The sequence below is a fragment of the Ictidomys tridecemlineatus genome, chromosome 5 (assembly GCF_052094955.1).
Source record: "Ictidomys tridecemlineatus isolate mIctTri1 chromosome 5, mIctTri1.hap1, whole genome shotgun sequence".
In the NCBI taxonomy this organism is placed as follows: domain Eukaryota; kingdom Metazoa; phylum Chordata; class Mammalia; order Rodentia; family Sciuridae; genus Ictidomys; species Ictidomys tridecemlineatus.
This window is the reverse complement of record NC_135481.1, coordinates 53,807,359-53,822,121: the sequence shown is the minus strand read 5'-3', so window position 1 is coordinate 53,822,121 and position 14,763 is coordinate 53,807,359. Positions and strand designations below refer to the sequence as shown.

General features: G+C 38.3%; 1 protein-coding gene across 3 annotated transcripts in view; it reads left to right on the top strand.

Moving 5' to 3' along the window:
* Armh4 (armadillo like helical domain containing 4) overlaps positions 1 to 14,763 on the top strand; it is a 109,437-nt gene that overhangs the window by 50,743 nt on the left and 43,931 nt on the right. The window contains exon 5 of one of the 3 annotated variants that reach the window (XM_078049961.1): positions 1,357 to 2,457. The exons of the other annotated variants lie outside the window; for them this stretch is intronic. Within the exon in view, the coding sequence (XP_077906087.1) occupies positions 1,357 to 1,412 (56 nt within the window). The 3' untranslated portion in view covers positions 1,413 to 2,457. Of the gene's footprint in view, positions 1 to 1,356; positions 2,458 to 14,763 lie in introns of those variants that run through there. 3 annotated transcript variants of the gene reach the window in all.

The following is a 14,763-nucleotide window of genomic DNA, read 5'->3' as shown; positions in this document are numbered from 1 at the left end:
CTTCTTGATTTATCAACAGAGATGAAACTATAATAACCCCCCTTACTGGCTTGATTTTGAAATAATACTTTTTAAAATTTGTCTGATCCTTTTGTAGTTCACTAAGTGTTTTAACTCATATTACTTTCTTTGTTTCCTCAACAAGCCTAACATTGAGATAAGGAAAGAGTAATTAGTGTTCCCATTTTGCTGCTGAGGAAAATGAGGCTCAAGGTGGTTTATAACTTGCTCCAAGGTCATGGCCAGCAAGCAGAAATAGGAGATTGGGGCCTCCAGGTTGTTTTCTTCGTTTTTAACATCTTTTGTTTTTGATCAACTGAAACAGAAAATTCCATTGATCTAGTAATAATCACATCATTATGTCTTCTAAACAAAAATTGAACCAAAAGTCTGTTTAAACATAGATTGCAGCTTTGGAAAGATTTTCTTTCTTACTTTCTTTCTTTTTCTGATGAAGTAAATGAGCCCATTTGTTCTGATAAAGCAGTGAGAGCTGGGAGGAAGTATCAGTGGATTGTTTGTTAAGACAATAACCGCTTCAGAATTCCAAGGCATTAAACATGAATGTTAACACACCAGAATGGGTATTAATGACAAAACAACCTGACAGGCAACAGTAGCTTGGGGTGTGTTTGTAATCACAATCAATGTTGCCTTTAGGAACTTTTACACTCTACAGCATGACCAGAAAATTGGCTTTAATTGGCTTCAGTGATGTGGCTAATGCAGGGTGATGACTTCTCCTTCTCTTTCCTTTTTCCTCTGCCTCTGCTGCTCCCTTTCCCTACTTCTTCTTTCTGGTAATGGAACCCAGGGCCTCACACATGCTAGGCAAATGCCCTGCCACTGAGCTACACGTCCAGCCCGAGTGACTACTCAAATGAATGAGGGGTACTAGCAAACAAACAGTGTTGTATTATTTTGGCAAAATGTCATAAGATGTTTTCTTACACTATTCTAGGTTTCTTGTTCTTTTTTCATGTTTTATTCTTCTCACTATTTGTTTAGTTTGCAGTTGCCACATTTTTATGGGGCGAGTTTCCAAAGAGATGGGAATATCACGAAGTCAAATTTAGTCATAGTGGTGATATTCTGATAAAAAGAAGCTGCATTACTGACTAGTGCATTCCTCTAGCGAGGCAAGTTGATGTGATCGTTATTCCCTATCATCATTCAGCAAGGCTCCAAGTCGGGGCACTGTAGCCAGGAGTTGTTATTTAAGGCTCTGTCCCTAACTTGCTGTGGAATATTCTAATGAAATGAACACTGAAGTATTCTCTCTGTAAAATGGAGATAGCTGTAAGAATCTTGGGTAGTGACCAGGTGACTTCTGAACACCCTGGGTCTTGTTTTCAGGTCGCATCTGCAACCAGCAAGTTGAAAAGGTGGCACTTCCTCCAGCTCAGCAGTAGGTGTCGCTGCAGCCAACTAAAACCCCCCCGGAAAGCTGCGGTGGAGGAAAAAGGAAGGAACACCAGGAGCTTAAAATGACCCATTGGTCCTCTAGATTTCTTCCCCTCCTCCGGCTCAAATCCTTCTTACTATTATTTACTTCAAAAACAAGCAAACAACATAGTTATAATAATAGACAAGTCTTTTCAGGAAAAAAAAAAGCCAATTCTGGAAAACCATCCCATTTCATCCATCCGTTCATTCTTCAAATGATGCATTCAACAAATGCTTACCAGCCATCTAACAGTGTTTGAGGCACTTGCCAGGCTTTGGGTTTATAGTAATGACCAGTAGAGACAGTGTGTCTTTTGGAGTTTCCTCTCTGGTGGGGAGACCAGCAATGGAAGAGGTAATACCCCAAAGAGAAGTAATTACAGAGAGATTGGTATACACCTAGGGAATGTACTAGATGAAATAGAAGATGACAAGGGACCTGACGGATTCGAGGGGTCAGGGATGATCACTTAGATAAAATGGTGTTTGAGACGGTGCCCTCGTCATGTATCAAGGCACAATTGGAATTATGGGGTCAGGATTTCTTCAGTTCACTTAAGTTCTCACTGCTTCTTGTCCGGGTACAATTGATCTCCTTTGTCATCAGCACTATTTGAGTTGCATAACGAATACCCTCCTCTTGGTATTACTTAGATAGTTGGAAGTAGCTAAAAAAACTAATCATGGTTTATATTACTGTCTAATTACCTCTTTCTTGAGATAATGAAAACCGATTGCGGTCTTTTATATGAGAAATACTTTGACAAAGACTTTTTGACAAAATTGAATGTTGGAAGCAGCCTGTTTTTCCTTTGTTTTTATATCCACTCATCACTGAGGTGTTCAGATTAAAACAAAACAAAAACCACTTCAGGTTCCATCAGGGACTCAAAGTCAGCCTGAAACACAACTGGAAGCAGGTGACCTGGCTGGCAGGAAAGGACTGGCCATTGCTTTAGAACTTGGATATTTTAAGCAGATAATAAAGAAATATATGTTAAGAAACATGAAGTTATTCTGTTCAGTGTTTTCTGTATCTCCAGTGAATCATTTATTATCTTTTGAAACCCTGAATTCAATTTATTAAAGAATTCCAAATATTGATTATTTTGGATGAGTAAACCAAGTTAGAACATCTAAATGCCTATCTTTTAGGAGATCAAAAAATGTATATTGTAGAGATAGCAGAAAGATATTCTGGTGACTCAGTAACAACTTTCTTTGTTTCTTTTTTTTCAATTAAGACATTCCAAAAATAAATTCCTTATATTATTATGACTGTTATCATTTTATTTTAAAACTTAACTCTTGAGTTCTATTTTTGCCTCTATTTAATTCATGGAAAGATCATTTATTTATTTCACTATAAAAACCATGGTCTCAAGGTTAGTATGATATTTCCAGCTATTTTCCTTGGAATAAAGAAAATAAATATTTACATGTACCAGGTTACAAAATAAATTGCCAAGAGCTAGATATTCAGAAAACCAAATGGCTTAACCGCGCAGTGTCTGTTAATTCATGTACATATTTCTCCTTCCATGTCTGTGCTCAGAAAATTGGAAGTGTTAGGTGCTGCTCTAATTTGCAAAAAGAAGCATTGTAACATGGAGGAACCCTAGGGAAAACTTCTTGACCTCTCTGACTTTGCGGTTAACTACCCTGTGGTGTTAAGTAACTTGCTGAATCCCTTGAAGCCTTTAGTGGTTTTCGTTTATATAAAGGACCGTTGGGATGATCTGTGTCCAGCATGTAAAAACCCCTTTAATTTTCTCTGCACTTAGCTCCTGTGTTTCTGGGTTCGCCTTCCTTTTTGGCTTACAGATAGGTGACCTAACACACCTGTCTAAGTCAACCGTTCCGCCTGTGTTCTAGATCCTATTAATTTCCTCCTCCTCCTCCTTTTTGAACTGATAAGAGCACTAAGCTGTTTGGTAACACTCATTGTCTAAGTTAGAAATCTGGGTGTCATATCTAATTCCTCTCGGGTTTCACTGAATTTCCATATCCAGTCAGCAGCTAAGTCCCACACATTCTGTCTCCTCTGAGACTACTAAACTTGCCCTTCTTTGCTCTCCTTCCTGCCCTAGGCTAGCCTCGATCTTGCCTAGATATTGCAAGAGCTTCTTTACTGGGCTTCTTTCTTGTAGTCTCTTCCACTTTTAGTTTTTTCTCCATACTGTCTTTAGAGATATCTTTCTGAAACAGAAATCTGATTATGTCTGTTGAGGAGCAGAAACTTGACGAAATCAGTATTCATAGTGTGAAGGGGTGCTGAGAGACATCAATTCCAATAGGACAGGGTGGCCCCCCTTTACATTAAAACTTGTGTTGACCACCTCATTTATTTATATTTATTTTTTAGTTTTAGGTGGACACAATATCTTTATTTTATTTTTATGTGGTGCTGAGGATCGAACCCAGTGCCTCATGTATGGCAGGCGAGCGCGCTACCACTTGAGCCACATCTCCAGCCCCACCACCTCCTTTATTTATAGGACAAAATGAATTTCCTTCATATGGCTTTGAAGTTGTGCATATTTTGGCTTCAAATCCACCTTCCTGTATATCTTACTTTCTGCTCTCTCCTCTCCTGCTGTCTGTGCACTTTGTATCTCTGTCATACGGTACTCTTCCTATCCCAAGCATGGATTGTGGAATGCATTTCCCATCCCAAGTGTTGTTTGTGGCCAAGATTTGCCTGTCTAGGCCTCTGCTTGGAATTATCTACCTGCTCATGCTTATACACCTGATGCAAAGGTCATCTAATTTGGGAGAATTTTTATGAGTTGATTACTTCCCTGTTTACATTTCTACAGTCCTTTGCTTGCAGTGTTGTAATTTTCAATATCTTCCTTTGTTATAAGCTTGTGAGCTACAGGAAGGCAGGGAATTCATGCCTTACTTACCTTTGTGTTCCCTATGACCTCTCATCATTTATAGCACATTTTAGGGGCTCAGTAAACAGTTGAAAAGGACTGTAAAATAAATGGACAAATATATGCTGCAGTCATGTATGGATAAACAGGATTATTGCAATATTTTTCACAACAGTGGAAATGTCAGTAATTGTGGAAGAAAGAAACTTGGGTTTCAACTGGAGCGTTTATCTTCCAGGTGAGTCTTTGATATCTTCAAGTGTGTTCTGAACTGATGCCCAGGGGAATCTTTGGACTAGATCTTTAGGAGTCTCTTTAAGATGTGAAAGTTGGTAACTTTATTTTGACTATATTGCTTCAAATTTAAGAGTTGGAACACTTCCCTTGTAACATTTTTGGTTGCTGGCTGAGAAACAAGGGTAGATTGCTCAACATAACTTGTCACTGTCTCTTTTCTTAGTTCTCTGAAATCTACAATCCATTTCTTTGTCCCTTAATAACAAATCATTAGGCTTACTCCCTGATGGATTCATTGTCAGACAGGCATCATTAAGGCCAGCAAAATGTCTTCGTTTCAGCTGAGCACCACAAGACTGATTCTATCTAATTGTGACAGTTATGGTGCTGTGGTGTTTCAAGAAGTGGAGAGAAGCATCTTTCATGACTACAGTATGCCTCAAGTGTAAGCAATTCCTCTAGTCAGTGAGAAGTAGTCAATATGGATAGTTTAAAGTGCAAATATTAATGCTTTCTTTAATGCAAAGACATCAGCAGCTAAAGCTTTTTTGTGGGGTGTTGGGGGGAGGGATTTACTGATAATCCACTCCATCATTTTCAAATGTGGAAAGTTGACTTATAATCCATTTGAAGACAGCCATTTTCAGGAATGTGAATAATAAAAACAACTAAAAGCTTTTATAATATCTTTTTTTTCAGTATCTGCTTGCCTCATGTTCTTGCTTCCTGTGTCACTTCTACCATCATCCTGAATAGAAAAAAAAAAAAAAAAGAAAGAAAGCATTTGGGACTCTTGAATGATGTTTTGATAACATACCACCCATTAACATTCAGAAAAAGCTAGCATTGTCCAAAGAAAAATGTGGTACTCTCTGTTACTTATTCTTTCTGTCTCTTTTCCTTGAAGTGAAATTTCAGCTTTCCTTGAAATTTTAAAATATTATATATTTTTCATAAGGCGATTATTCTTGCCCACAATGACTGGTTTCCTCCTAAAAACACTTGCTATTGGCTAAAGGGAATAAATAGTGCAGCTGTTATTAGTCAATTTCCCCAATTTTGTTTATTCATTTATTCTGGCTATGAAGCAGTATACACTCAAAACAACAACAAGAACAAAAATGTATAAAATGTATAAAGTGTATAATCCTGGCATTATGCCTAGGACAGCCGGGTAGGTCTTAGGTGGAACAGACCACAAAGTCACTCAGAGGCCAGGGAATGGTCCAGGCATTTGGCTACCATTTGCCTTCAGTTCTTCTTTCTTGATCTCTTTCTCCTCCTCCTCTTGTACCACTTAACCATGGGAGCTCCAGCCTCACCCCATGGTCTTATCCACAAAGCCCTGTTTTTCATTTCTTAATTGAGCAGCTCCTTTCTTCCCCTCTGGATCAGAAGCTCCTGGAGCGCAGAGACTTTGTGTATTCGAAGTTGTCTCTTTGGGGGTTTAGAACAAGGCCTTGCTATGTAACAGAGCCGCAGTAAAGTTTTGTTGAATAAGTGAATGAAGGTTTCAGGACCAAAGTGTCTACCTAGACAGGTAAACCTCTCCATTGCTGCAGTGTTCACCTCTCACAGCACAGTGTTGATATCTGAGGCTAGAAGAGCCTCTTCCTTCCCAGGGAAGATGGGCAAGCACTAAGCCGGTGAGAGGAGAGGAAACCCCATCCTGCCAGGGTTCAAGGGTGTCTGAAGAAGGTGGGAAAATTCATTCACAATCCTTCTACCCGCAGGAAACAAATAGTCTTTAGTTCCCAGTCTTTTTTTTTTCCTACTCATTTTCCCCTAGTTCACATGATATTCCTTCCATTTTGTATCAGCCACACTGTAAGCTTCACAGTAGATGAGTCAAGTAAAATGTTCCTGCTACATTCTTAGTAGCCATGCTTATTTTATTTGTGATAGTGTTTTCCTTGGATTCAAATACAAGTGATTTTTGTATTTTAATGTTTCTAAAACCATGGATACGCCTTGCAGTCAGTGTGTGATTTTAATGTAATTATAATGTATCATAATATAAATTTCATATTGATGGTAAATTTTATAATCAGTGACCTTCTTGAAACATGGGTCTTGGAAGTAGTATGTACTAGTATACGGTTGTCTTTGATTTTCCTTATGAAAATGTTGCCAGACTCAACTTCCTTTATGGTTCCCTTACAGTTTAGAAATATTACTCTGAACTCTTCAGAGCCTTCATGTCTTCCAGGTGCCTACTTCTCCCTGTTTACTCTCATTCTTTTATATTAATTTTTTTTATAGAGATAAAGTTTACCTGACAAAAAATTTAGCCAATTGAAAATGTCCAATCAGTGGCATTTAATATATGCACAATGTTTTGTTACGGCCACTTTATCTAGTTCTAAGATGTTCACATCTTCACAAAGGAAACCCATAGCTGTTAGGAAGTCACTCCCCATCCTTCCCTGTACCAACTCTGGAAGCCACTAGATTGCATTCTGTGGATTTATCTATTCTGGAGTCTCTCTTACTCGCTTAGTAACTGTTTACAATTGGCTTGCCTTTCTAAACTGGTGTGTGAATGTGCAGTATACGTGAATATGAGTATATCTTTGATGTGACATGTTTATACCCGTATAAACCTGTATGAGATACCATGCAGAGATACCATTACTGGGACTGACTACTAAATGTACAGAGTTGTAAAATTGTACTGGGAGTTTCCAATAATTAGTGATCATTTTATGGAAAGTAAATGAGCAAGCAGACTGATAACATGACCAAAAAACCCTCTGGAAATGAAATCATATTAAGGTTATAATTTACCCTCGTCCTCTCCTTCAGGATCTCAGCTTTGAGGTTCATCCTGAGGCTCATCCCAGGACTTGAGTGGAGAGGATCTGCCTCCAACCTCACATAGTCATTGGCAGATTCAGTTTCTTGCCAGGCGGTGGGACTAAGGGTATCAGTCTAATGCAACATAGTCATGGAAGTGATATTTCATTATCTTTGCCATATTCTGTTGGCTAGAGGCAAATCACTGATCCTGTCCACTCTCAAGAGGAGGGGATTATTGGAGGGCATGATATAAGGGAGTAGGGATAACATGGATCCATATTGCTCCCTAAATGGATCACCAGTCACTCATATCTGTTCACAGAACTGGTATTTGTATCCTACATTAAAAAGTACATTAGGATGTTCTATACCACAGTAAGATAACTACAGTTAACAATAAATTATTGCTACAAGAGAGGATTTTGAATGTTCTCAAAGAAATGAATACCACAAAGAAATGATAAATATTTGAGGTGATGGATCCTAATTCACCTGATCATTATGCAACATATTCATGTGTTGGAACATCACATTATGCCCCATAAGTATGTGTAACTATAATGTGTAAATTAAAATTAACCTTATAAAAAAGAGTAAATTAGGAAAATGTGAGCAAGAGGAGCTCAGTGCTGTCTCTTGTTTACAATGATATATAGAACCACAGAGACTCACAATTTTTCAAAGGAAACTGGAAAAAAAAAGTGATGGTCTCCGGGGAAGACAATAAATGGTGACACCTGGTGGGCTTAACCTACATGGATGATTTGAAGTGCCTCCTGGAGGGTTGGGGTTCTTGGGAATAGAAAGGCTGCAATCACACAAACGGGCAACACTTGCAGGTGGATTTTCTTAAATCAATGGTATTGTTTACTAGGAATCATCCTACAGTGTTCAATGTCAGCTGGACTTACTCTGAAGAAATTCTGAAAACATGGAGGGGCTGTATTTGATGCATGATGAATGAATTGTGTTCCAGCTAAGAATGTATGTTTTGTGAAATACTATTTTTATCCTAAATATCATTACCTTGCTTCCTCAATGGTATCATTTATCTGATTTTGCTCAGAATTATTTTTGAATCTTTCAAAAAATTAATGACATCCAGAAAAATATCATATACATGGCAGGTACTAAAAATAATTTGATAAATTCTTATGAGTTTTTATATAATCTAATGAATGAATTTTAAAAAAATGTACACATTCTGGTGGTAATTGCAGGAAAGGAGTTTTTAAAAAAGTTTTGAGTATTATCAATATTATTAGAATAGTCATAGACTTTTGTATTGAAATAGAACAGCATCCATTTGTATAAATAGTTGTGTGTGTGTTTTAAGAACATCCTGAGTCCTTGGTAATGTTGTTTTCTTCTTCAACTGAAAGTCGTTCTCTGCTTCCAGACCTGTAGCGAATCCAGTGATTGAGAATTTAAGGAACAAAGATAGTGAGAACCAGGGGTGAATCATGCATTAGAAATGCTTTAACAACTACTGTCTGCTCATGCTTTCTAGGTGTTTCTATTTCAAGTTTGGCTAAATTTGCATGTTTAGGATAATATTGCTAAACTGGGTAAAAAGGGATGGGTAATAATTAAACTAACATTTTGGGGAAAGTTACCGAATTTATAAATATTGTAAGTGGCAATTTTTTAATATGATAATCTTGTGGTGGAGTTATTTAAGGCAAAATTTTAATGCCAATACTTGGAGTGTTGGATCCACCTATTGTTCCTATGAAGTATAGCTAATTCTTAGATAAAAGTGTTTGCATCATCTACATCACTTTTAGGTTGGTTCTCTCTCTCTTTCTTTTTTTTTTTTGTTGCAAATCTGGCTATTTTCAAGCTAGTTCTTTGTACTATTACTTCCATTTGATATAAAAGAAGAGATTACAAACTAATTTTTAAAATTGCCCAAGAAAAATATAAATAAAAAATTAGATCAAATTGCAGCCAAGTGGAAAGTTTCTGTTTGTTAGTTTTAGTATTTGTGCAACTGTTTGCCTCTGTCAGTGTGTGTGATTGAGAGTTAAAGGAGCAGCTTCACATGGGCATTGATTTTGCCTTCTTATTGATCAGGGCAGATGTGAGCTAGAGAAGTTGTGATGGATGACAGTACCAGAATGTTCCTGGCAAAAGCCCTGAAACTGTATCCTGCTCCACCTTATTAAATCAAAGCAGAATGTGAAAAAATTATGTGCCTGGCCTGGCAAGCCTTTCTTGGGATGCAGATAATCAAATTTTCTGCTTATTTGGAAAGGACCACGTCCCGCCTACTGATATTTAGTAAAATGTTATTGTAAGAGAGCATGTAGATCATCTTTCCCATCTTTATCTTTAAAAATCCTCCCTCTAGAACCCATGACATCAGTTATAGGTATGGGATTTGGATTCTGGTGGGTGGGGTTCCATAGTCACACCCTGGAGGAGGAACTGGCATAAACCAGGTAGACTTTCAAGAACTGACCAGTGAACTGAGGTTTCAAGTCTCTGGTCCTAGAGGGGGCAATTGAGTAGAATCTGGCTCCTCTGGACTGAACCATCACAGGCCTTGGGTTCAAGGGTTAGAATGATGGGGTGGACTCTTCCCTAAGCAGGCTCTGGATAGGCTGGGTAGGAAGAAGCCTCATGGGGTGGTAGCCCAACATAGAATCTGGGATGTGATTTAATTCTAAGCCTTACTGAACTGAACCAGGGGTCTCAGGCAGAGACTATTATTACAGGCTGCCTCTGTCACCATTAACTTGAGAACTAAGGTAGACCAAGGATGCATCAGACCCAGAGAGATGAGTGACAGGGTGGATGCCTCCAACAGATACTAAGTTCATTATAGTTCGTGAACATTAGAGAAACACACAGAGGCAGTTTGGGAACTGTGAAACCATCTTCCATATGTGCAGTCACTGTACCTACTGTGTGAAAAGCCCTATGCCAATCCAAGCATCTCAGAGATACCCTTTCCCTCTGGTTTTGATTGCCTCTGAAGAGTAGTGGCCTTTTCCAGCCAGAGGTATTTTGTAAATAATACTGACTTAGAAATACTCCTTGTGGTTGTCTTAGTTTTACATATCTCAACAGAGATTCAGTGAGCCCAGTTCTCTAGTGATAATCTGCAAGATCCATGTCATAGATTCCTAGTTTATCAGCAATATCTGGATCTAGGACTCACAGATGCAGCAGCATCCAGGGATCCCAACTAGTTTTGGAAAACTATTAGTGATAAAGGGTTCAAGAGATTTTCAAACTCTTGATACCCATACTGGATCTTAAACAGTTTTTGCTGATGGTCGTCAAATTGTATATTAGAATCGGGAACAGATTGCCTTCCACAAGTTTCCATGGTGTTAAAGAGATGTGTTAGTGCAGCGGGGCACAAAGTGAAGAGCAAGCTATTCTCCACTTGTGACAAAGAGTTATGAGGAAACAACAGCAAAGCTGACTCATTAATGCTGCTTTTACTACCCTGTTTAGGAGCGTCTAGAGATAAATTACTCACTTTTTTTCCATGTAGGCAGGCAAATGAGAGAGAGAATAAACTATAGCTGGGGAAAAGTGGAAGTTAAGAAATTGTCCTCATGTTAATAAGATTCAAAACCAAATTCAATATTGATTAAAATCAACCATTGTTAGAGTCTGTAAACAAGTCTTCAGTTGATTTAACATGAAGACATTGAAAGCACTTTTCCTTTTTTTTGCAGGTTTGAGGGTGGGTTTATTTTTCGTTTTGTCTGAATCTCACTTTATTTTCTCTGTGTTGACAACATGGCTTACCCCTGTAAACATCCCCCTGACAGATCCTATTACTTAGTTTTTCAATTGCTTGGAATCTGGAGCTATAGACACAAGAGAGTCCACCAGTCTCTTCAGAAATACCAGGGAGCTCACATATGGTGATGCCTCTACATCTTTGTACACATCAAAGGATGCTACCTTTGGAAAAATGAACCAGAGTATAAAAATTTTTCTTGTGCTTTAATAACTACTGGCTTTGGTCAAAAGTTGTTCATTAATTCCCCATAAATGCCCTATGCAGAGAGTTATTGCTTCAGAGGGTTTTCAGTGGTACATTTTTTGATGAGCGATGTGATGCAAATTGGTATTTATAGGGTTCTTTTGAGATGATTAGTGTAAAGCATTACTTGAGCTATTTCCAATAATCCATTTGGAACCGTATCTGCAGGCAGCTGCCGAATAGGCATTTTGAATCTACATTCCCTAGACCATGGGAATGCATACTTAATGCAAAAGCCTGGTCGTAAACGTTAATTTTAAAATTAGAGCTCATGGTGTGATGAGATTTAGTACCCTTTTCCGGTCTCTTCTGACATTTTGCCCCCTTTCTACAGTGGTACCACTGTCTAGGGTTGGGCAAAGCGTTTGGCAAAGTGGCCTAGCATCTGGCATTTGGCATATCCACTAAGAGTGTGACTTTAGGTTTATATGTACCTTGGGAGACACAAAACACCAGAAAGGCCATTTAAATACTTCACGCAGTGTTCTACTGGTTTTGGAGATGCTCAGCCTTGTTAATGTGGCTCTTATGATGATTTCTTTCGCCCTACAGGTTCTTTGTGTCTCTAAGACAGATCATATGTTCAACTCTCTACTCTACCTTTGTTCATCATTACTCAGCATTGAAAGATTTCTGCTATAGAAATCAGCCTCCTCTTTCTTGTATCCCTAAGACACTTCCTAACACCCTTCTTTCCTTACTGTGACCTATGATGTAGAATTGGTGTACTTACTTTTAAAATTTGACTGCTTTAATATTAGCAAGCCTGCAATGAAGAATGATATAAAAAAGAGCTGACTTTTCTACCTTTTCATTCTGTCTTATTTTATTGAAGCAAAATAAAGAATTAGATTAGAACGGGAGAAATGGTAATTAGCCTGTCACTCTGGAACTCAATGCCTTTGAATTTGGGGATGTACGATGGTTGTTTTATGTTGTGTTTGAACTTCTGTACTCTGCTCTTCCTTCAATGCAGAACAATCCTTATTTCCCTAACAAGGTCTTCCCTTTGGCTGATTTGAGGGTAAAAGAGTGGTTGAAAAAGTGGCAGAGAGTGAGTACAGCTGGGTCTTTGTACCTTTGCTGCAGACTGTTAGAGCTGTGCCTTTTAAAATCATCTGGTTCAGGTAACCCATTTTACTCTGGAAGACACATAGGCCTTGAGAAGCTAAATAGCTTCCCAGAGTTGTTACATAACCTGTGAGAGTCCTAGTTTTTTTGTCTCTGGTCAGGGTGCTGGTCATCACATCTAACCACTCCACTTGCTTCATTCACTTGATCCCTATTCAAAACACACACACACACACACACACACACACACACACACACACACTGGAATATGCATTTTATAAAAGACCACTGGCATTAGAGCCATCAGACCTAGGTTTGAATTCTACTCAACACTAATTATATGATTTAATCAATTTATCCTTCTAAGCTTCATTCTTTTCTCATCTGCAAATTAAGATAATAGTTCATAGAATTCTTGTGAGGATTAAATAATTTAATGTGTATGTAAGTTGCTTAACAAATTGGCACCTAAGTGCCCAATAAAAGTCTGTTTCCACTCATACGTACAAGGCACTGAGGTAGGTAAAGGAGTCAATGCAGAGTGATACTTCTTATAAAGTAGGAATGCATGAGCCTTCTTATTACATCTCTCAGATAATTTATTTAACCCCACTTTGCTTATATTATATCGGTCATAGACACTATTGGTTTGAGACCCTTGACGAGTTTGTTTCTTTTTCATGTAGACGTCTAAGGTAAGCATTCCAGGTTGGTAGGTGGCTCTGCTCCATTGAGGGATCCAGGGTCCTTCTTACATTGTTCTGCTCTTCACTGGGGCATTGTTGATGTCAGGGGTGCAGATTGTTGTAAGGGGAAAGGGAGTGAAGGAGACATACCCCTTTTCTTAAGGCATGGCCCTGAGGTCACTAATCACTTCAGTTTTACTGGTGACAACTTGATTTGCACACCAAACTACAATTGAAAAGCAAACTAGTTCAGGTGGGCAACATATGACCAGAACCTGGTTCTGCTGCTGTAGAAGAAGGGGAGGATGGGTTTCAGTGAACAACTGGCAGAATTTGCTTTTGAGCCTAACTCTAGAAAGCTGGCACTGACAGGGGGCCATGTGGCAGGGTAGAAACAATCACGCAGGACCCTGCTTTCTGATTCTAGTTTAGCCAGAGACTCACATCATGATGATGGCAAAAGCACCTACCTGCTTGTGCCTCATTTTCCTTAGAATAAAGGAAGCTGTGGGACAGCCAAACTCCCAGCCCTCCCTGATCACCTCATCTCAAGGTTTTCTTTCTCCTAAAGTTTCTCTTGGGACATTACTAATACTACTTTATTTCCTGGGAATTTTATTTCATTTCATTAAACTACGAGGTTTGTAAAGAAACAAGTATATCACAACATTTGCAGCTATCAGAAGCCCAAATAATATCCATAGGTTGCTTGATTGGTTGATTGATAAATGTGAATCATTTGGAGCTCATTGGCAAAAGATACCCTAGATACAAAGTACTGTGGAATGATTTTCTTGGGAGTGAAGCAGAACTGAGAAAATAACCTCTAAGGTCTTTTCTGTGCTCACATTTCATTATTCTATGACTCAGCAGCTCTTAGGCTGGGAGGAATCCCATCTTAGTTCCTTCTGGTGACATTCACTCTACAAGTTTTTTTTTTTTTTTATCATCAAGTTAAATTCTGAACAAAAGTTTCCATCTCCTCCAGTAGCTTCTGCAAGGTCAACTTAATACGTATTAAGCTTTAAATGAAAATATTCTCACCTCTATGAATAGCACTGTATTTTAAAATCCTTTAGCATTTCAGGCAAGGGTCTGAGTACTTACAGGATATTAAAATGCAGGTCCATGTATTTGTTGAGCTTTTGAATTATATTTTGCACATTAAATCCTAAAACAAATCCCTCAGAGACTCACTTTAAAAACAGCATATTAAGCATTTATTTTTATAAAAATCTGAGTTCCTATTTTGAAGTCGGCTTGCATCAAGTTTGTTACTGGTGGGCAGTGACTGAGTACCAAATAATGCAGAGCAGTGCTTCTCTAAACTTTATTGAGCATTTGAATCATTTGGGATCTGATTAAAACGTGGATTCTAAGTCAGTAGGTGAGGAGTGGTGACTGAAATTTTGCATTTAACAGGTTTCCAGATGATGCCTGATGCTGCTGATCTATGGACCAAGTTTTGAGCAGTGTTATAAAGAATGTTCCTCATTAACATGACCTTTTAGAGATGTTCTGCTACTAGTTAATTAAAATATGAGGTGATTATGTTGCTTCATATTAAAGTTATTTGCATACATGATCCTTTTAAGATTATAAGATTCTGAAACCCAGAAAAGAGCTCCGTTTATTT